General features: G+C 43.8%; 2 protein-coding genes and 2 pseudogenes across 5 annotated transcripts in view; 3 read left to right on the top strand and 1 right to left on the bottom strand.

Annotated features, from left to right (window-relative positions):
* Positions 1 to 6,377: 6,377 nt before the first annotated feature.
* On the top strand, positions 6,378 to 7,501 carry LOC117088619 (annotated as a pseudogene).
* A 2,838-nt stretch (positions 7,502 to 10,339) lies between these two features.
* LOC117088073 lies at positions 10,340 to 10,770 on the top strand (annotated as a pseudogene). Its single transcript, XR_004438987.1, has one exon. The product of XR_004438987.1 is annotated as a small integral membrane protein 26-like (transcript).
* Positions 10,771 to 11,430: 660 nt separating this feature from the next.
* Positions 11,431 to 21,120, bottom strand: TERF2IP (TERF2 interacting protein). Its single transcript, XM_033219070.1, has 3 exons — positions 20,279 to 21,120; positions 14,142 to 14,266; positions 11,431 to 12,656 (listed from the first exon to the last, which is right to left on the bottom strand). The coding sequence occupies exons 1-3, from the start codon at positions 20,946 to 20,948 to the stop codon at positions 12,249 to 12,251; spliced, it is 1,203 nt and encodes a 400-aa protein (XP_033074961.1). The 5' UTR covers positions 20,949 to 21,120; the 3' UTR covers positions 11,431 to 12,248.
* KARS1 (lysyl-tRNA synthetase 1) overlaps positions 21,014 to 23,226 on the top strand; it is a 19,614-nt gene continuing 17,401 nt past the window's right edge. The window contains exon 1 of one of the 3 annotated variants that reach the window (XM_033219067.1): positions 21,014 to 21,255. In XM_033219067.1, the coding sequence (XP_033074958.1) occupies positions 21,044 to 21,255 (212 nt within the window). In that variant the 5' untranslated portion in view covers positions 21,014 to 21,043. Of the gene's footprint in view, positions 21,370 to 23,226 lie in introns of all 3 variants that reach the window. The other 2 variants (XM_033219068.1, XM_033219069.1) reach the window with 2 other exon arrangements.

The following is a 23,226-nucleotide window of genomic DNA, read 5'->3' as shown; positions in this document are numbered from 1 at the left end:
TTTACTTTTTTTTTTTTGGAGACGGAGTTTTGCTCTTGTCACCCAAGCCAGAGTGCAATGGCGCAATCTCAGCTCACTGCAACCTCCATCTCCCAGGTTCAAGCAATTCTCCTGCCTCAACCTCCCAAGTAGCTGGGATTACAGGCGCCCACCACTACATCCAGCTAATTTTTGTAGTTTTAGTAGAGACAGGGTTTCGCCATGTTGCTCTGGCTGGTCTCGAACTCCTGACCTCAGGAGGCTGAGCTGGGAAGATCGCTTGAGCCCAGCAGGTCAAGGCTGCAATGACCCATGATTGCACCATTGCACTACAGCTTGGGTGGACAGAGAGAGACTCTATCTCAAAAACAAAACAAAAAATCATAAATGCAGGATTACAGGTGTGAGCCACTCCACCCGGTATACACAAGATTCTTTCTCAACTTTCCTACTGTACATTTGTGGCCCCTTCTCTTACAATGAATGCCCTGGTTCAATTTATATTCAGTTGCTCTGTCCTACAATACGTGCAAAATTATTTTGAAATTGTAAACCAATGCCAATCAAGGTAATTTTTTTTTTTTTGAGATGGAGTCTCACTCTGTAGCCCAGGCAGGGGTGCAGTGGTGGAATCTTGGCTCACTTGAATCACCTGGGTTCAAGCGATTCTCCTGCCTTAGCACATCAGGTATTTTTCACTGCACTCCAGCCTGGGTGACAGAGCGAGACTCTGTCTCAAAGAAAAATATAAAGAAGTAAGCAGTATATAGCATTTCATCACATAGGAAAATAGTATTGTTATGTATGTATATATGTGAAATACAGTGGGTATGTATTGTGAAAACCAGACTGCAGTGAGGCAAATTTGGAAGCAGTGGATGAGTTGATGCTGCTGTAGTTAGTGGAGGTGACGGTGGTTTGGGCCAGCTTGCTGATAATTGTTTTGTTTAAGGAGGCTGAAGATAGGGCCCCAATCTATTCTAGCTTGTAGAGTTTCTGGTGAGAAATCTGCTGTTAATCTGATAGGTTTTCCTTTAGAGGTTTTCTGGTGCTTTTGTCTTACAGCTCTTAAGATTCTTTCCTCATCGTAACTTTAGATGAACCTGATGACAATGTGCCTAGGCGATTATTTTTTGGGATGAATTTCCCAGATGTTCTTTGAGTTTCTTCTATGTGGATGTCTAGGTCTCTAGCAAGTCCAGGGAAGTTTTCCTTGATTATTCCCCCAAATATGTCTTTCAAACTTTTAGATTTCTCTTCTTCCTCAGGAATGCCAATTATTCTTAGGTTTGGTCATTTAACATAATCCCAAACTTCTTGGAGGCTTTGTTCATTTTTTCTTATTCTTTTTTATTTGTCTTTGTTGGCTGAGATTAATTCAAAAATCTTGTCTTGAAGCACTGAAGTTCTTTCTTCTGCTTGTTTGATTCTATTACTGAGGCTTTCCAGAGAATTTTGCATTGCTCTAAGTACATCTGTTATTTCCTGAAGTTTTTATTGTTTTTTATTTATGCTGTATATCTCACTGAAGATTTCTCCCCTTATTCCTTTTATTCATTTTTTCATCTCCTTAAATTGTACTTCACCTTTTCTGATGCCTCCTTGACTAGCTTAATAACTGACCTTGTGAATTCTTTTTCAGGTAAATCATGGATTTCTTTTTGGTTTGACTCCATTGCTGGTGAGGTAGTGTGATTTTTTGGGGGGGGTGTTAAAGAACCTTGCTTTGTCACATTGTAGCAGGACAAGCCAAAGGCAAAATCCCTCAGACACCAAGTTAAAGAAGGAAGGGGTTTATTCAGCTGTGAGATTCGGCAAGACTCACGTCTCCAACAACTGAGCTCCCCGAGTGAGCAATTCCTGTCCCTTTTAAGGGCTCACAACTCTAAGGGGGTCCACATGAGAGGGTCATGATAGATTGAGCAAGCAGGGGGTACATGACTGGGGGCTGCAAGCACCGGTAATTAGAACAGAACAGAACAGGACAGAGATTTTCACAGTGCTTTTCTAAACAATGTCTGTAATCTGTAGATAACATAACCGATTAGGTCAGGGGTCCATCTTTAACTACCAGGCCCAGGGTGTGACACCGGGCTGTCTGCTTGTGGATTTCATTTCTGCCTTTTAGTTTTTACTTATTTTTTCTTTGAAGCAGAAATTGGGCATAAAACAATATGAGGGGTGATCTCCTCCCTTAATATTACCAGAATTATTTTTCTGATTCCTTCTCACTTGGGTAGGCTATCTCAGAGGGAACTGCTAGGGCTCAAGGCTGCTGTTCAGATTCTTTTGTCCCACAGGGTGTTCCCTTGATGTAGTACTCTTTTTCTTTTCCCAGGGATATGGCTTCCTGTGAGCCGAGCTGTAGTTGTTGTTATCTGTTTTCTGGATCTAGCCACCCAGCAGGTCTGCTGGGCTCCGGGCTGGTGCTGGAGGTTGTCTGCACAGTCCCATGATGTGAACCATCTGCAGGTCTCTCAGCTGTGGATACCAGCACCTGCTCTGGTGGAGGTGGCTGGGGGTGAAATGGACCCTGTGAGGGTCCTTAGTTTTGGTTGTTTAATGTACTATTTTTGTGCTTGTTGGCCTCCTGCCAGGAGGTCCCATTTTGAAGAGAGCATCACAGTATTTGGGGTGTCTCCCGGGCCCTTCAGGAGCAATCTACTTCCTTGAGAGGGTTCTCTCAGCTTTCCTGGTTTATTCCTGCAGTAGTTCTGGAGCAAAAGTTCACCATGTGAGTCTCCACACATTGCTCTGTCTGTGTGGGAGCTGCAATCTAGTCCTGCCTCTTGTCCGCCATGATCTCTCGATTCTTCAACTGAGTTAAAACTTTAAACGCCAGGCAGCTGAAGCTCTGGCAGTGGCACAGTCCTTTCTGTAAATACACATTCTTATAGTATTACCTTTTTTTTTTTTTTTTTTTACATTTCTGAATTTCCGACCATTGAGTTTCTCAATTTTGGTATTGCTTATTAATCATTTTCAATGCCCATCAAAGGACAGGCTTATGAAAGGGAGTTCACGGAAAGTGGCAATTTAAATTGCATTGCATTGCTTTGAGCTGCCTGTGTTTATAGAAAGTGCCTCTATTGTAATTAGGAGGCAATCATGACTAGGACAGGAGCATAGAAGGCACTGTGATAGATGAAAGTAGACACTTGCTTTTCTTGGTTAGACTCTCATGAGCACTGCCTCCCACTGGCTCTATAACTGACAAATTCGTGACTCTCCTAGTCCATTTTCTGTTGCTTAGAACAGAGTATCTAAAATTGAGTGAATATAAAGAAAACATTTATTTCTTATAGTTATAGAGGCTGAGAAGTCTAAGGTCAAGGGGCCACATCCAGTGAGAGTTTTCTTGCTGGTGGGGACCACAAGGTGGTACACAGTATCACATGGCAAGGTGGCTGAGGGTACTAGCTCAGGGGTCTTACTTACTCTTGTAAAGCCACCAGTACCACTCCCATGATAAGCCATTAATCTATTAAACCATGAATGTGTTAATCCATTCATGAGAGCAAAGTCCTTGTGATCCAATCACCTCTTAAGGCCTCACCTCTCAGTGCTATCACATTGAAGATTGAGGTTTTGTTTTTTTGTTTTTGTTTTGAGATGGAGTTTTGCTCTTGTTGCCCAGGCTGGAATGCAATGGCACAATCTCGGCTCACCACAACCTCTGCCTCCCCGGTTCAAGCGATTCTCCTGCCTCAGCCTGCTGAGTAGCTGGGATTGCAGGCATGTGCCACTATGCCTGCCTATTTTTGTATTTTTACAAATAGTAGAGACAGGGTTTCTCCATGTTGGTCAGGCTGGTCTCGAACTCCTGACCTCAAGTGATCTGTCCACCTCGGCCTCCGAAAGTGCTGGGATTACAGACGTGAGTCACCGCACCTGGCTGAAGATTAAGTTTTATAAAACAAAAGTATCTGAGACAGATCTTAATCAATGTAGAAAGTTTTGTCAAGGTTAAGAATGTGCCTGTGACACAGCTTCAGGAGGTCCTGACGACACGTGCCCAAGGTGGTCAGGCCACAACTTGGTTTTATACATTTTAGGGAGACATAAGTCATCAGTTGATACATGTAAGATATAAGTCAGTTGGGTCTGGAAAGGCAGGACAACTGGAAGCAGGGGCTTCCAAGTCATAGGCAGATTCAAAGATTTTCTTATTGGTAGTTGGTTGAAAGAGTTCTTATCACTAGAAAGGAATGTCTGGGTTACCATAAGGAATTGTGGAGACCAAAGTGGTGTCATGCTGATGAAGCCACCAGATGGCAGACGTCAGAGAGAATAGACTGTGTTTCTTATCAGACTTGAAGAGTGTATGTTTCTTATCATACTTGAAGAGTGTGTTTTATCAGTAATCCCAAAAGAAAGGAGGGTATAATGAGGCCTGCCTGGCTCCCATTTGCCATCATGGTCTGAACTAGTTTTTCAGTTAACTTTGGAAAGCCCTTGACTGAAGGAGGGGTCCATTCAGATGGTTGGGGGGCCTTAGAATTGTATTTTTGGTTTACAATTTCAACATGAGTTTTGGTGGGGACATTTAAACCATAGCACTCCTGCACCTCAGCTTTTTCTAAAATATGTGTAATTTTCTGTGTTGTAGGTGCCTGGTTCATTGTGCCTACTCACGGTTTTGTTTTAAACAATTATCCTGTGTATGGATCTAAGATCCTTGTAGCTTTAGTGCTCCTCATAGCCTAAAGCAATTCTGAACTTAGTAGCACAGGACATGTAAATATAAAAATAAGAGGTTCCTATTAGAGTATACAAGTAACTTACCCTGTTGCCTGAACTATAAGAATTATCTCCAGCCGGGCACAGTGGCTCATGCCTGTAATCCCAGCACTTTGGGAGGCCGAGGCGGGCAGATTATGAGGTCAGGAGATTGAGCCCATCCTGGCTAACACGGTGAAACCCCATCTCTACTAAAAATACAAAACATTAGCCGGGCGTGGTGGCAGGAGCCTGTAGTCCCAGCTACTCAGGAGGCTGAGGCAGGAGAATGGCGTGAGCCCAGGAGGCAGCACTTACAGTGAGCCAAGATTACACCACTGCACTCCAGTCTGGGCAACAGAGCAAGACTCCGTCTCAAAAAAAAAAAAAAATTTTCTCTCTTATTCAAACCATAGCTTCTTGGGAGGTACCATAGCTTGGGTACAAAAAGCATTTTCTCATCTCTGCCTCCCTCAAAGCCTGAATAATCTGGGTATTTTAATATTATTATCCTCTTTTTAGGGGAGAGAAAAATAAACATTAGATAAATTGGATGAAATAACCATGGTTATTCTAAATATATAATTGGTTTTCTGCTCTGTTTCCTGGCATGCAGTTCTCAAAATACTTAGAATCTCCAAAGTGATGTCTTTTTATACACTAATGAGTTGACTGATGGTTGGTAGACCCTAGTAGCTTCAGGATGAGAGCTGGAAAGATCCAAAGGGTTAGAGGGTTGGGACTTTCAGCCCCACCCTCCAACTTCTGGGGAGGGGAAGGCGCTGATGGTTAAGTTGATCACCAGCAGTCAATGGTTCAATCAATTATGCCTATGCAATGAAGCCTCCATTAAAAAAAAAAAAAAGAGTGGGTTTGGGGAGCTTCCAGATAGCTGAACATGTGGAAGTTCCTGGAGGGTAGCTTGTCTAGGGAGGGCATGAAAGCTCTGCATCCCTTCCCCCATATCTCACCCTATGCATCTATATCCTTTGTAACAAACTGGTAAACATATGTGATTCCTTGAGTTCTGTGAGCTGCTCTGGCAAGTTAATCAAACCCAAAAAGGAGGTCACAGGAGCCCCAACCCGAAGCCAGTCAGCCAAAAGTTGTAAAAGCCCAGACTTGCAACTGGCATCTGAAAGAGGGGCAGTCTTGCAGGACTGAGCCCTCCACCTGTGGGATCTGACAGTATTTCCAGGTAGGCAGTGCTGGAATTGAACTGGAGGATACCCAGCTGGTGTGCACTGCACAACTGATTGCTTGCCTTGTGTGCGGGGAAACACATTTGCTCACAGTAGTCTTTCTGTGATGGTTGTGGTATGAGAGCAGAGGAAAAATGGTTTGTTTCTTCTCCTCAGAGGGTCATACAACAAATATATGGTCAATAAATACTTGAAACAATTGCACTGTTTACTTGTGACCCTTGAACCCAATGTATGTAAGAATTATGTGCATATATGCAACAGAAATGGTATCAGAAAATACGTTATTAATTCTTCCTGGTGGAAGAGCATGAGTAAAGTAGCAGGGTTGTAGGAACAATCCACATCTAGGTGGGACAGCTGGGAGCCTCTTCTGTAGCACAGAGTGGGTCTCAGTGAGCAAGCAGGAGAAGATTGCAAATAGGTCAAAAGTAGGTTGGAGATAGATTCTGGACAGCCTAGGTTTACATGTAAACCATGGTGTCCCTGTCTCCAGTGAAGGAGGTTATGGTTCTAGAAATGCATGATGCATGACCTCTGGTATAATATGTGCAGTTCTAGGACAGATTGTCTTATTTTTTATATGCCTTAATGTCTGAAGGCAAGTCAGGGACTCTGCTTTTAAGAGGCTTAAAAAGAAAAAGCCTCCTACATTAAGGAATGGGTAGAGGAATATCATCAGGTAAGTAGATTTGATAATACAAAATTATCTTTTCCCTTTAGACCTGGTTCCAAAATAACAGAGCCAGACTTTCACCTGAAGAAAGACACAGAATATTTGTTATTTGGAAAAAAACACGATTTCCCAGTCCAAACCCATCCATGTTTATGCCTCCAGGAAACCCAGACTGCAGCTCCCAACTATGCCACAGAGCTGAGTTTTTCCTGTGCCAAGAGCGCTCTGATGAGTACAGTTGGCTGCTCCCCTCTGGAGAATCAGAGAATTCCCAGTCAACAGATGGGCTACAATTGCTTCTCTTTGGAGACGAAGAGATTCTCAGTCAACAGGTGGCCTCCCAGAGCTCCCATCTGGTCACAGGCACTGAAAAGCAACCACGCTGTGCTTTGGAGTATGGAGGTGACACAGGAAGTGGGCATTCTACTGACTATCATTTTCTCAGCTACAACTCTGCAGTATGCCTTCATCCTCCTCCATCTTCTGTGCCATATTTTCAAGGAGAAAGGACTGAAACCAGGGAAAGCCAGCATGCAAGTCCCTTCCTTTTGGATTATGCTCAAGGCGCATATGAGGTGAAGAAAGACCATTGTCATTGCTCATTCTCTCACTGCTGCGAGAACAGCAGCAGAATGATTGGCAGTATCACCCGCAGCAGCACCAACAGCCTCAGAATTACTTAGAGGGACTGATGGTCCAGGAACAGCTGCCGATGGACTCGGGTCCTTGGGATCTAGGGAAGCAGTGGCCCTCGGCTCAGTCACAGCTGCAGAGTCAACTGCCTCAGAATAATGGAAAGCCGTTGTGCTCTCAACTGCAGCACATGCCTCCCCAAATAGCTGCCAACTCACCCCTGCTGCGTCTGGGGCAAGATATGCAAGAAGGGGCTTCAGAGCAACCCAGGACTCAAATGCAGCAGTTTTAGGTTGAGGGGTCTACAAGGGCCTGCCACAGGGACCCAACGATGCAGCTTTGCAAAGTATTGCTAAGTGTCAGAACCGTAGCCACAGGTCAAGCCCACAGTCACCCACACAGCAGGCCAAAGCAAAGTCATCTCCAGAAGCCTCGACATAAAAAATAAAAATAAGTAAATAAATAAAAATCAATTAAAAAAAAAAAAGCCAGCCGAGGTGAGGTTGTTTGAGCCTAAGAGTTCATGACAAGAGCCTGGGTATTGGGGCCCGTGCTGGGGGTGGTGGAGAATGAACAGACACAAGAGACAAAGACAAACAGAGAACATGGCGGCCGCGCCTAGAGCCTCCGCCTCACTTTTATTTATATTCCATAAACCCCACGTCAGCAACAATAACACAATGTAAAACAAACTTTCTGCACCCAGATGTAACCTTCTGCTTAGTTCTTTGTCTCTAAGCTCTTTTTTATTTGTCTGCCTTCTTGGCGCCTACTAGAGTTCATTAAAAGTTCAACTAGAGATACTGTCCTTGACTACTGGAGTTCATTAAAAGTGTAACTAGCTAGAGATACTGTCTTTGAGCCTTATCTATTCTTAGCGTATTGTTTTCAATGGCCCCTGCACCTGGGCAACGTGGTGAGACCCCATCTCTTAAAAAAAAAAAAAAAAAAAAAACTTTAAAAAAAATCAGCTGTGTGTGATAGTGAGCTCCTATAGTACCAGCTACTCAGGAGGCTGGTTCAGGGGGATCGTGTGAGCCCAAGAGTTCAAGACTAGCCTGGGAAACATCGGAAGACCCTAATTTCTTTAAAAAAAAAAAAAATTAAGCCAGGCACGATGGCATGTGCCTTGTAGTCCCATTTAACTGGGAGGCTGAGATGGAAGTATCACTTGAGCCTGGGAGGTGGAGGCTGCAGTGAGCTGTGATCGTTCCACTACACTCTGGCCTGAGTGACTGAGTGAGATCGTGTCTCAAAAAAAAAAAAAAAAAAGTCTTCAGGAAGGCTCCACGAGCTGTCGGTCCCTTCTTGTAGAGAAGCAGTATCCACATGTCTTATAGTTCCTGAACTCATGACCATATACTTTATGGTGGCCTGGAGAAGCCTGACTCCACAGAGTATGGATTGAAAAACCAACAAATGCTGGGCAGGGTGGCTTAGCTGGGTGTGGTAGTTCACACCTGTAATCCCAGCACTTTGAGAGGCTGAGGCAGGTGGATCACATGAGATCAGGAGTTCGAGACCAGCCTGGTCAACATGTCAAAACCTGGTCTGTAGAAAAAATTCAAAAAATGAGCCAAGCATGGTAGCACGCATCTGTGGTCCCAGCTACTCAGAGGCTGAGGCACACAAATGGCTGAACCCAGGAAGAAGAGGTTGCAGTGAGTCGAGATCGCACCACTGCACTTCAGCCTAGGCAACAGAGTGAGATTCTGTCTTACAAAAGAAAAAGAAAAAATGTAACAAAATAATCATATATATGGATAGAAAGCACACGTAAAGGTAATTATGCCATTATAAAAGACACTGTAAATGCATTTTTTCTCAACTGATTTTTTGAAAATTGCATAAGTGTGTAAGTTGGTCCTGTAACATAGAAGTCTAATGTACGTATTTTGACAATAACAGAAGAAGGTACATGATCACAGATGCTAATAAAAATGATCACAGCTGCTAAAATAATCCTTATAATAATATATTGTTGGATTTGCAATATTAATATATGTAATATATATACCACAAAAACAGGGGAAAGAGAATAGTCATATAGGAGTAACATCTGTGTATATTTCACTGGACTTAAGCTAATATAAATCTGAAACTAATTCTGATCAGATGTGTATGGCAAATCCTAGAGAAAGCACTTTTATACAGCAATAACTAATGAAACTGTTGGCCAGGCATAGTAGCTCATGCCTGTAATCCCAGCACTTTGAGAGGCCAAGGCAGGGACATCACTTGAGCCCAGGAGTTTGAGGCTGCAGTGAGCTATGATAGTGCCACTGCATTCCAGCCTGGGTGACAGAGGGCTACCCTGTCTCTAAAAAAGGAAAATGAAATGCTATTTAATGTATTAGAAACTACTCATTTAATGCAAAAGAAATCAGTAAATATCATGTTGGCCATCTTTTCAAATACCCCACTTAAAATGGTCCCAGCATAATTGGGGTGGCCCCCATTTCACAAAGCTGAGGACTGGGTCTTCCTGCAGCTCTGCAGGACCAGATGACACGACAGTGAACAACCACACCATCAAGACTGTCTCAGCCTTCTGCGCCAATCCCAAACCCCATTCCTGCAGACCCTGGGCCAGGACCTAAGCCAAAGCTGCAACATTAACATTGATTGCCCAAGGTGAGGACTGAGCACAGACAGCCCTGGGACTCTCTAGAGCAGACTCCTGATAGTGCAACCAATGGCAAGTGTGAACCGCTAGACAGGATCCTATGTCCAGGTAATGGAGGCCGAGAATTGACAAACCCAGGATATGGGCGCCTAGGCCAAAAGGAAACACAAACAGCCTGTTACTAAGCAGAAACTGGACTCTAAGCCCTTAAAAAGTGATAAAAATATTTTCTGCTAGCCAAATTCAAATTTTGTTTGCCTTCCAGAGCATTGAGGTATACTCACACATGACCTGGATGGGCACTTTAATTTTTAAATCCAGATCCCAATCCCCACCAGGCTTTCAGTGTTCTTTACCCTTACCCACACACTTCTGATTTTGTTTTTCTTTTTTTCCCCACACACTCTTGATTTTGAGTGTACCTCTGCCTCAGCCTACTACCATTCAGGTGTTTAACCTTTAAGAACCATGACAAGGAGCATCAAGGCCCTTGCCAGAGTATCAATGTATCAAAACCAGTTCACAGACTGGTACAGATGAATGTCGGTAAGCACCTGGACTCTGGTGGGCTCAATGTTTTACTTCAGCCGGAAAACGGCGAAGCCGTCAGGTGATGAAATAGAGAAAAGGATGTCTCAACAAGTGAAGGACCCAGTAAACTATATGAACTCCCAAAAGGGTTTTATGTAGAAGTGATTGTCACATATAAAGATTTTGTTCCAATTACTGAAAAGATCCTCAACTATTGGAAATCATGGACTAGTGGCCCTGGTGCAGAACCAGGAGTGGCTGCTGAATTCTGAAAACCAGGACTCAGCTCAACATTTAAATTTGATAGATGCCTTGATTCCCATTTTGTGTTTGTGAAAAGTGTATGTGTTTAATTTTGCTGTAAAACATAATCACTAATAATATGCAATAAATATTTTCTTGAAAGAAAAAAAAATGAGGAGAGCAGGCATTTAGTACAAATGATGATTCCAGGATGCACTGTAGGGAAGTGGGGAGTGAGACAAAAGAAGGAAGCCTATGCAGGATGCATTCATAAGTAGATTCCCACTGTGGGCAAGTATGTTTAATACTACTGGGGACCTCTAAAAGATGGCATGGAAACCATTATCCCACTCGAAGGATAACTTTCAAATATGCAGTTGTGTAACTTCTCTGGTCGGCAGGGAAGCTGGGTAGGCACCCTCGAATTCCCATACAGGGGCATTAACTCCACAGCACTTCAAGCAGAGAAAGCCTCAAGCAGGTGCTTACTGCAAGATTCCTGTTAGTGGCATATGCTAGAGAATGATGAGTGCCCGGGAAATATGGATGAGGTCTTGACACCTTCTGCTACCCACCTGCTGGTCCCTGATTGGTTTCTCTCCCCTTTGGCTTTCAGCAGTTCAGCTCATTTTGCCACTTCTCACAGTCCTTGATGCAGCTCTTCTCTTTGCTCCATCCAGAAGAACTAGTATCTTTCCAATGGCTTATTCACTCTAAAATGGAACCACTTTATCGGTTGTAATTAACAATAACTGTTAGTTCCTTTGTGGTTTTTATACCTAAAAAGTTTTGTGTATAATCAAAACACTTACTGACAAGACTCGAATACAAAGTTATATTTATTTTCAACAATGAAAACAACACAACAAAGTGGAGTCAATCCACTAATTTTTTTAAATCTAACACAATGCTTAGCACAAACTATACTCAATAAATAACACATTAACCAAGTAACATTATTCTTAAGACTCTCTAAGGTTGTGTGCGTGTTTTAAGGAAAACTGAGGGGTAGGTAAACAAAGACATCCTGCAGACTTGACTGAGAAGGGCTCCAAAAAAAGAACAGCCAAAGAGCAGGGTCCCCAAATACTAAGTTAGCAAAATGAATACAGCATTTTCAAAGCAGTCTAGAAATCAGAGCTCACTGGGGGAAATGACAAGGGTTTGGGGATAATCTGTGTTCAAGGCCTCATAATTAAATCTTCCCATATTTCTAGATTCTTTATTTGGAATCTATCCCAATCTAAAGGAGCTTCTGCCAAAGGACAGGAGATTACTTATGCTGCCTGAAATGGCCTATGCCCCCTAAATTTCCTTTCACTTTGTCACTAATATAGCAAGGGTTCCATTCCAACAAAGGATTACTACTATGTAGACCAACTCCTGTCTGGTTTAGATCTTCCTTTCATAAACACATTGATACTTGTTCAAGGACAGCTGTAAATACATCCAATTTCTTTTCTTTTTATCCCCCTCTACAACTCTGCTTGGCTACAAAATCTAGGACTCACAGAGCAACAGCAGCAATGGTCAAAAAGTAAGTGCCAGTTCCAATGCAAGAACTCTCCAAAGTTCATTGGTCACAATTTTTTTTAACCACCTCATCTACCATGACTTTTTTTTCTCATTATCTTGCCAATTATTTCTTTCGAAATTCAATCCTCCGAGCTACATTCTGAGCACCAAATTTTTTGACCAATGCCTCCCTGGTATCCTCATCATCTTTTTGCAAATCTATGTCATCTTGTCGGGACCAAATGGGGTATCCATCAGCTCTCTGACCAGATGCTAAGAAGGCGGAAGTAGCCTCCAGCTCACCACTATTTTTTAGGAAGGCCTGCGTAACTGTTGACAGATCCAAGTTAAACTTCTCCATTAACTGCCGAATGATCTTAATGGCAGCTCCCACCTCTGGCTGAGAAACTTTTTCTTCTTCTTCTTCTTCCTCCTCCTCATCAGGCTGTGTTTCTGAGTCTTCCTCAGGTGTGGGTGGATCATCATCACACATAGTTATATGTATTTCAAAATCAGGAGGGCTCTCATCCACCTAGACAGAATGATGAGTAAAACCAGCTCCTCATTAGCAAGCCTTGAATTCTTACAATATCTGGTCTCTTCCAACTATCACCCCCTTGCCCTCTGCATTCCAATCACATTGGACTTCCTTCAGTTCCTCTTAATATGCTGTATTCCCTCTTACATTTATTCATGTCTGATGTGTATGTATATGTACGTGTGTGTGTGTACGTGCATGTGTGTGGGGGTAGGGGCAGTATATGTGTATATGTGTGTATAATTGACTACAGTATTCCAATAGAATATTAGAAGCTACACTGAATATGAAAAATACATGTATATATAAAGACAGACACACATATATGTGCACACATGTTCATTAGATTTGTTAAATATTTGACTTCACTCTCAAGACTGTAAGCTCCTAAGGACAGGAATTGTATGTTTTGCTCATCACCACATCTCCAATACCTACCAATGCCTATACATAATAAGTACTCAAAAAGCATTGCTGTATGAATATATTAGGGCTTCCAAGCTATACTAGTTAGACAGATTACAAAGCATGCTATATGAGAAGAGGCCTAGGTAGGTCATGTTTGAGAGCTGAGTGTTGGAAGTTTATGAAAAATGAACCAAATATCAAATAATAAAACACAGACTACAAAAAGCAACAATCCCTAAATCCTACCAATTTCTGTGCATTCCTTCACTCACCAATTACAGAAGCTTTAAATTATTTCCCTTGTTTGGACTGAAGCCTAACCATTTTTCTTTGTTAATATGAAAAGTTAATTCACAAGACCCTTTATCCTGAAAAAACATATAATTTGGACCTTTAAAAAACTTATCATTATTGTATGACTCCTGTCTTTCTCTGTAGCTATTACTAAATATAGGATTCTAACAGAGTAATAGAAGCTAGACTGAATATGGAAGAGCTAAAACATTTCAAAAAAGGTCAAAGTACATAAAAAGTTAAATTTGCTTGATAAAAAAAAATTACTATAATTAGCTGGGCATGGTGGCACATGCCTGTAATCCCAGCTACCCGGGAGGCTGAGGCAGGAGAATCGTTGGAACCTGGGAGGTGGAGGCTGCAGTGAGCTGAGATGGCGGGCGCCACTGCACTCCAGCCTGGGTGACAGCGAGACTCCGTCTCAAAAAAATAGAAAAAAAAAAAAAAAAGTACTATAAACTTTTTGAAAAACATATTGACATTAAAGTACTCAAAGTGGGATGCTTTATACTGTTTATATAACTGTCCCTATTCTACCCAATTTTTCTCCCTTTCCCCCTCAACTTGTCCAGCCAAAAACTAAAAGCTTTGTGAAGCAAAAGCTTCAGGGCGAAATGTCTGAGCCCAAATCAGTCCCATTTTCCATTTTTCCTTTCTACCTTGAACTCCTCTCTCACTTTCCTGAGCCCCAGGTAGATGAAAAAGGTGGATAGGATAATCAGTTTCAAGAAGAATAAAGGTAGGGAAAAAAAGAATGAGTAAATCTAGTTAACATACCACAACCTCCTCAAACTCCCGAGTGGCTTCCACAAGCATCTTTTTGACTGCTTCTTCATTCTCCTGGATTTCTTCCTTCACATACTCTTCTTCAGGCAAATCTGGAGTTCTCTTATTCTGTGGTTCTGTTAAAGACAAGAACAGGACAGATTAGCAGTAGCCTCTTTTACGCAAACCAAAAATATATTGTCTGCTGTGTGAGCTCTGGGCCAGGAGTGGGCCTGCACTTTTTTTTCCTATCAGAAGACATCTGTTTTTGATTCAGAAGGGTAAAAAAAGTCTAAGACGTGCTCATTCACTCATTTCTATGCTTGCTTCTGAAAAGATGTACTATCTAAATGATGACACATTCTTAAACTGACATATAAAAAATGCTCTTCAAGTTTAATTAATTTTTTGCTTTGTATTTACAGACTTTGCAAATTAACAAAAATGTGTCATAAATTGGGTTCCTTGGGAAACAAATTCTGAGATGGAGACTGATATTTAAAGAATTGGGGAATGATATTGGGAAAACCTTTGTGGAAGAGAAGGAAAGCAGGAGTCGGCAGAGAGAGAAGCTGATTTATCAAAGAGTTACAAGGCCTCAGCCAAAACCATGGGCAACTCTGGAGCTAGGAAGGCCCTTCAGAATTGACCAAGCTGGGGCCAAGGAGCAGAGACTTTGTAACTCTGCAAATATCAATCACTGGATGGTGGCAGCCCTAAGAAGACAGGATTTTGGGCAAGGCAGCTCTCCTAGCAGCCAAAGGCAGATCTGGGCCATGTACCACAATCCACCATATACCACCTACAAAAAGGAGGGCCTTCTAAATTTAAACATCCTGTTTCTTTCCCTTTACATTTTGTTCTCTGAAGATTTAACTCTGCTCCTTTTCTGCTTACTAAAATATACAACAAAGGGGCAGCAAGAGGGAGTTTTTCATGATGGAACTGTTCTAAATCCCAATTTGGGTGCTGGTTACAAAATATAACATATTTTAAAACACATATAACTGGAAAAGAGAACAGCAGTCCCTCAAAAAATTCAATATAATTTCATGATGACAACTCACAAGGAAAAAGAAAAAATTAAACATAAAATTACTATATGATCCAGCAATTGCATTTCTAGGCATAAACCTAAAATAATGGAAAGCAGGGTCTCAAACAGATACTAGTCATACCCCTGTTCACAGCCGCATTACTCAAAATAGACAAAAGATGGAAATAAGCCAAATGCCCATTGATAGATGAATGGATAAACAAAACATAGTATATACATACAATGGAATATTATTCACCCTTAAAAAGGAATGAAATTCTGACACATGCTACAACATGGATGAACTTTGAAGCTATTATGCAAAGTGAAATAAGCCAGACACAAAAGGGCAAATATTACATGATTCTACTTGTATGAGGTATCTAGAAAGATTGAATTCATAGAAACAGAAGGTGGAATGGTTGTTTCCAGGGGCTAAGAGGAGGGAGAAATGGGGAGTTAGTGTTTAACAGGCATGTTTCTGACCCCTAAAAGCAGAAAATAATAAAAGGTATGGAGTTTCAGTTTTAGAAAATGAGTAAGTTCTAGATACAGATGGTGGTTGACAGCTGCCCAACAATGTGAACGCACTTAACAATGCCACTGAACAGAACACTTAAAAAACTATTTGAATTGTAAATTTTATGGCATATACATTTTACCACAATAAAAAATAAAGTTTTTAAAATGGATATAATTGTACACCATAAAAAGTTGATTTTACTGTATGTATTTAGTTAAATTCTTAAATAGTAACTTAAAAAGCCTTATCTTTGAGAGATACATGCTAAAACAGATAAAATGATATGATGTCTGGCATTTGTTTCAAAATAGTCCAGGAAGTTGGGATGAAAGGTACAGATTTAAAAAATGCCATGAACTACAATCAGGGGAAGGTGAGTGATGGGTACCTGCAATATAGCTCATTACACTATTCTCTATTTGTAAATGCTTGGAATTCTCTATAATAAAAAGTACTGTTCATTCACATAATGAAACACAGTGCAATCAATGAGAAAAGAATGAGGAAAATCTTTGTGCAGACACACAAACACTTCAAGATAAATAAGTTTAAAAAAAGTAAACCACAGAGTAAGCTGATGTCTAGTGTGCTAGTACTACTACGAGCAAAGGGGACATGTAACAGACAAGGTAAAGGTTGCCACTAGAAAAGGACCTAGGAAAAAGGGTATGTAAATAGGGAGACTGCCTTTTCAGTTATGTACTCATTTGTTCTCTGAGTGTATCTACGGGATAAATTCCTAGAACAAAACTGCCATGTTTAAGGGAATATACATTATAAATGTCATCAGATATTGTCAAAATGTCCCCCAAAGAAATTGTATCAATTTCTATTAACAACGTAGGAATATACTTGTTTTCCCATATACTAACTTTGGATATTATCCATTGTATTGACTTTTGCCAATCTTACAGATAAAATATAACATCTCCTTGCTCTGATTTACTTAAAAAAATAAATAACTTGGGGAGCTTTTGTTCTATTTTGTATAATGGAAGCTATCTCAATTCATCAAATAAATACACAACAATTCCAACACATTTACTATCTCACAGGTCTCATGGGTCAAAGTATAGCTTATACTGACCCTCTGCTCAGGGTCTGATTTACTTTCTTTTTGGTTTTTTTTTCAAGATGGACTCTGGCTCTGTCACCCAGGCTGGAGTGCAGGGGCTTGATCTCAGCTCACTGCAACCTGCACCTCCCTGGTTCAAGCAGTTTTCATGCCTCAGCCTCCCAAGTAGCTGGGATTACAGGCGCAGGCCACCATGCCTGGATAGTTTTTGTAGTTTTAGCAGAGACGGAGTTTCACCATGTTGACCAGGCTGGTCTCGAATTCCTGACCTCACGTGATCTGCCGCCGCTTGGCCTCCCAAAGTGCTAGGATTACAGGCGTGAGGCACCGCACCTGTCTGATTTACTTTCATTTAATAATAGAATATTTCTGGCCGGGCGCGGTGGCTCAAGCCTGTAATCCCAGCACTTTGGGAGGCCGAGACGGGCGGATCACGAGGTCAGGAGATCAAGACCATCCTGGCTAACATGGTAAAACCCCGTCTCTACTAAAAAATACAAAAAACTAGCCGGGCGAGGTGGCGGCCGCCTGTAGTCCCAGCTACTTGGGAGGCTGAGGCAGGAGAATGGCGTGAACCCAGGAGGCGGAGCTTGCAGTGAGCTGAGATCCGGCCACTGCACTCCAGCCCGGGTGACAGAGCGAGACTCCGTCTCTAAAAAAAAAAAAAATAAATAATAATAATAATAATAGAATATTTCTTCATTTGTTTATTGGCCGCTTATTTATTTCCTTTTCTGGGAACTTCCTGTTCCATTTCCTTTTCTCATTTTTCTATTAGTTTTCTTTTTACTTAATGACTTCTTAATGACAAAGAGCTCTTTAGACATTAAAGAAACTAAGTCTATTGCAATCTATTGGGAATGTTTTTCCAGCATACTCTCTGACTTTATTTATCATGAGAAGTTCCTAATTTTCAGGTAATCAAATATATAAAACTTTTTCTTAGTCTTTTTGGCTTCATGACTTACCACCATGCTAATATTTTTTACTTTTTTTCTTCTGGCAAATCAGGCAGCATCCTGAACCACAAATGGTTCAGAGCAACTCCCACTGTACTGATATATTCATTCATATCTTCTCTTACTCATTTTAGAATTTTTTAATTTTTACATTTATATATCTGATTATCAAAAGATTACTTAGACGGATAGGATGAATCCAGCTTAATTTTGTCCCAAGTTCCAAACGGCTTGCCGATAGTCCAAACATCACAGATTTAAAAGCAAGGCCTGGACACAGCATGCTGGCTCACACCTGGAATCCTAGCACTTTTGGAAGGCCAAGTTGGGTAGATTGCTTGAGCCCAGCAGTCTGAGACCAGCCTGGGCAACATAGCCAAATCCTGTCTCCACAAAAAAATACAAAAATTAGCTAGGTGTTCTGACAAGTGCCTGTAGTCCCAGCTACTTGGGAAGCTGAGGTGGGAGGATCCACTGAGCCTGGGAGGTCAAGGCTGCAGTGAGTCGTGATCGCACTACTGCACTCCAGCTGTGTTGACAGAGTAAGACCCTGTCTCAACATACACAGATAAAATAAAAGTAAAAGCAAGGCCTTACATGATGACATACTTCACCCACACACATAGCCCTAACTTCATCTGCTAAACTAATTCTCCTCCTACTCCATTACAGCCACTCTGTTCTCTTGGTGGCTCCAAACACACACCAGTCACACTCCCACGTAAGGGCGTTTGCCCTGGCTTCTTCCTCTGCCTGAACACTCTTCCCCAGATATCCACCTGGGTTGCTCTTTCTCTTCCTTCGGTCTCTGCTTAAACATCAGCTTATGAGAGTCACCTTCTCTTATCATCCTATAGGAAAAACCTCCTCCCCAACCTTTACATTCTTGAATTATTTTTCTCCATAGCCCTTACCACTCCCCAGTTAGCATGTTATAAGCTCCATGACCACACAGACTTTTGTTATATTCCAGCAGGACAACAACGTCTGGCACTCAAATATCTGCTGAATGAATGAAGCCGAAACGTCACTTTTACCAAAAACAAAATTCCTACTAAGCATACTGAACAAGAGAAAAAGATTTTACTCCCCAGACTCCAAGTGTTAAATGGAGTAGCCATACAGGCAAAGAAAAGGTGGGAGGATTAGGGAGGGGGAGGAGAAGCAGCATGCCTGTTTAAACAAAAGGGTCTGTCAGTTTAAGTTGGCAATGCCAGATACGTCACAAGTACATCTTAACAGCCTAGCTCTGCATCCTAGGCATACCGAACTCCAATTTTCAACTCAACTGCATTAAAAATTCACTTCACCTAAGCAAGACCAGGAAGAGACCTTTCAACTGCCGAGAACCTTAAGTTCATACGCATTCAGTTACACCACAGCATTAAAATAAACAAGTCTGATACGCCTTTATACTGAATCTACCTGAACATAGCAGCAATCTTTTTCAAAAAGGAGTCTGTGGAATCTCTCTTAAAAGAAACACAAGAAGCCAGTTATCCCGTCGGTAACTGGTGGGCAGGAAGGACGAGATAAATTATTATTATTATTTTTTTTTTTTTTGAGACAGAGTCTCGCTGTCACCCACGCTGGAGAGCAGTGGCGCAGTCTTGGCTCACTGCAACCTCCGCCCCCCCGAGGTTCAAGCGATTCCCCTGCCTCAGCCTCCTGAGCAGCTGGGACTACAGGAACTCTCCACCACGGCCGGCTAATTTTTGTATTTTTAGTAGAGACGGGGTTTCACCATGTTGGTCAGGCTCCTCTCGAACTCCTGACCTCGTGTGATCCGCCCGCCTCAGCCTCCCAAGGTGCTGGGATTACAGGCTTGAGCCACCTCGCCCGGCCAAGAGAGGATTTTCTATATACTCTTTTTGTAACTTTTGAATACAGAACCATGTTAACATTCTAGTCAATGGTAAAGTAAATTAAAACTAGACCAAGAAGCTGGGTGTGATGGCTCACGCCTGTAATCCCAACACTTTGGGAGGCCGAGGTGGGAGGATCGCTTGAGCCCAAGAGTTCGAGACCTGTCAGGGCAACACAGCGAGACCCCCATCTCTACAACAATTTTTTTTTTTTTAGCGGGACGTGGTGGCGTCAGAGTGTAGTCCCAGCTACTTGGGAGGCTGAAGCGGGAGATTCGCTTGAGCCCGGGAGGTCCAGGATGCAGTGGGTCCTGATCGCGCGGCTGCATCACACTCTGGGCGACGGAGCGAGCCCCCACTCAAAAATTAAAAACAAAAAACGACGAGAGCCCGGACACGGTGGCTTAGTCTTTTAATCCCAATACTGGTTAGCCGAGACAGGAGGATCGCTTAAGCTCAGGAGTTCAGACCAGCTTAGGCAACACAGACCCCATCGCAAACAAGTAACAACAATAATAAACAACACGGGAGCAAGGAGGAAAGAAAATGGTGCAAATTTACCCGGATGTCAACAGGGGGAGGGGCCAATCGCTGCTACCCAAGATGCCAAGATGGACGCCAGGGAGCCAGGAAAAAGACCCCAACCCCACCCGCGCAGCTGTCCGCGAGGCCCCGCGCACAGCCTCCTCACCCCCGCTATCCGCGGCCTCCGGGTCCTCCTCCGCCTTCCGCTTGAGCTTCTGGGAGGAGGGGCTAACCGGCGCGTCCCCCAGCAGGTACTTATGCTCCTGGCCCCGCAGGTGCTTGAGGTAGCGGTCCTTCAGGGACTGCCACGAGTGCTGCGTGAGCGAGCTCTTCTCCATCGCTTTCCACAAGGCGTTACCGGTGACGGAACTGGGCGAGCGGGCATTTTCCTTCACGTAGGTCAGGATGGCTACGTCGTCCGCATCCGTGAAGGCGATCCGCCCCGCGAGCCGCTGCGGCTCCGGCTCTGCGGCGCCCTCGGCCAGGGCCCCGGGCTTTGCTTCCGAGCCGGTGTCCGCCGCCGAGGCGGAGCCCAGCCGATAGGCCTCCAGCTCCAGCCTCTCGTTGCGCTCCACGCAGTCCAGGATGTACTGCGTGGAGATGAAATCACCCGAGGCCTCGGCCAGCGCCTCCCCGGGCTGGGCCAGCAGCACCGCCCCGGGCTCCTGCACCCGGCACACGGTGCCGCCGCCGTGCAGGATGAGCGTCGACAGCCGGCGCTTGGCCGGGCTGGGCCGCACGTAGAAGGACATGGAGCTGCCGTCCTCCCTCACGAACAGAGTCGAGGAATGGGTGGGCCCGTTGGGGTCTTTGCCCAAATCCATCGCCTCCGCCATGTCTGACGCCGAGCACTACTAGGAGGGCTGCCTCCTCACGAGCGCCTGGCACACAGAGCGCGCGACTGACTGAGCTGTCGCAGCAGACGCCTCAGATGCGAAGCGCAGCACTGGGCCTGCGCAACAGCAGCCGCGGCGCAATGAGAGCGCCTGCCCCCTCTCCCCCGGAAGAGGTGGGGCTTCGCACCTTGACCTGGAAATTAACGTACCATCCTCCTTACTTTTGGGTCAGGCCCTCCGGGAAGATGGCAGCGGTGCAGGCGGCCGAGGTGAAAGTGGATGGCAGCGAGCCGAAACTGAGCAAGAAGTGAGTGTCGCTGCGAGTCTTTAAAGCCTTTGCGGTAGGAGAGCCTGGGCTGGGAAGCGCCGCGAAGTTCCCACCAAGGCTGCTGTGCCGGGGCCTTCTTGCCGGCTCTCGTGAGTGTATGCACATGCTGAGACTTGATGGCTGCGCGCTGCAGACCACACACCCCGATACCCCGGGCACGCCGGCACCGGCGGGGTCCTCCCTATCGTACCCCTAGAGTTTAGAGACTGTGGAGGGGGAACTAGGACGAGAACTAAGAGTTATCAGGAAAGAAAAGCACTGTTTACCTTCATCTCCTTCCTTGTGAGAAATGCTTGCTTTTGTTGAGCCACTCAGTAAACGTGGAAGTTGAAGAAATGTTAAATACCCTAGCTTTTCAGAAAGACCTTCAAAATTTTCTGGGCTTCACTAATGTCATTCTGAACGTTATGTATTAAAAGGGATCAGTTCTAAAACTGAGTTTCGGCTCGCTGCCATCTACCCGTGTGGGTTATTCATTAGATACTTGTGAGTATTGAGTGATCAACGTCTAACAGCAGAGACCATCTTAATTAAACCTGATACCTTTTTGTTAACCACTCCCATATCCTTGGAGTGTGTAGGTTAACATAGGTAAGTCAGGATTAGCCACTCAACTGGCTGTCTTATATTCTTATTAGCATTCCCCATTTGAACCACAGAACACAGGTAATTGAGTGTTATATCATTGCTAGGAAGATGGTACATATTACCATTCCAGACGCATACGAGACAGCTTAATCCACGTGGCGCGCACTTGTTATCCCAGCTACTCGGGAGACTGAGGCAGGAGAATCTCTTGAACCCAGGAGGCGGAGGTTGCAGTGAGCTGAAGTCGTGCCACTGCACTCCGGCCTGGGAGACTTGAGGTCCTTCAGAGACTGCTATGAATGCTGCGTGAGCGAGCTCTTCTCCGTCGCTTTCCATAAGGCGTTACTGAGACAGCCAGACCCGGAATGAAAAACAAAAGAGAAATGATGTTTCCTTTTTTCTTTTTTCTTTCTTTTTTTAAAGACGGAGTCTCGCTCTGTCGCCAGGCTGGAGTGCAGTGGCACCATCTCGGCTCACTGCAACCTCCGCTGCCCGGGTTCAGGCGATTCTCATGCCTCGGCCTCCCGAGTAGCTGGGGTTACAGGCGCGCGCCACCACAGCCGGCCAATTTTTGTATTTTTAGTAGAGACAGGGTTTCATCATGTTGGGCAGGATGATCTCGAACTCCTTGCCTCGTGATCCGCCCACCTTGACCTCCCAAAGTGCTGGGATGACAGGCGTAAGCCACCGCAGCTGGCCCGATGTTTCCTTTTGTGACCCTAGCTTTATGCTTCAAATATCTTAGAAGTGGCCGGGCGCGGTGGCTCAAGCCTGTAATCCCAGCACTTTGGGAGGCCGAGACGGGCGGATCACGAGGTCAGGAGATCGAGACCATCCTGGCTAACACGGTGAAACCCCGTCTCTACTAAAAAATACAAAAAATTAGCCAGGCGTGGTGGCGGACGCCTGTAGTCCCAGCTACTTGGGAGGCTGAGGCAGGACAATGGCGTGAACCCGGGAGGCGGAGCTTGCAGTGAGCTGAGATCCGGCCACAGCACTCCAGCCTGGGCGGCAGAGCGAGACTCCGTCTCAAAAAAAAAAAAAAAAAAAAAAATCTTAGAAGTAAGTATTAGAGAAATGGTCTAAGTTTACAGTTTGGTAGCACCCTAATGTATTGTCCTTGATTAGAGCAATCTGATGGACTTCCATAAATGTTTGGAACCTGGCATTTGGACTACTACCTTAGAGAAAACTGACTGGACTTTCATCTGTTAACTCACATTTAGTTGAATGTAATGTATCTGTGATACACAATCCTAAAGTTTAGTTCATTCTTTCAAGCCACCTATGATAATAAATTACACTGAATTGAATTATAGGACTGTATATCACAGGTGAAAACAGGGTTTCCAGTTGAGTGTG

The sequence above is a fragment of the Trachypithecus francoisi genome, unplaced genomic scaffold, assembly GCF_009764315.1.
Source record: "Trachypithecus francoisi isolate TF-2019V2 unplaced genomic scaffold, Tfra_2.0 Lachesis_group10, whole genome shotgun sequence".
Lineage (NCBI taxonomy): Eukaryota > Metazoa > Chordata > Mammalia > Primates > Cercopithecidae > Trachypithecus > Trachypithecus francoisi.
This window is presented reverse-complemented; position numbering and strand designations above follow the sequence as displayed.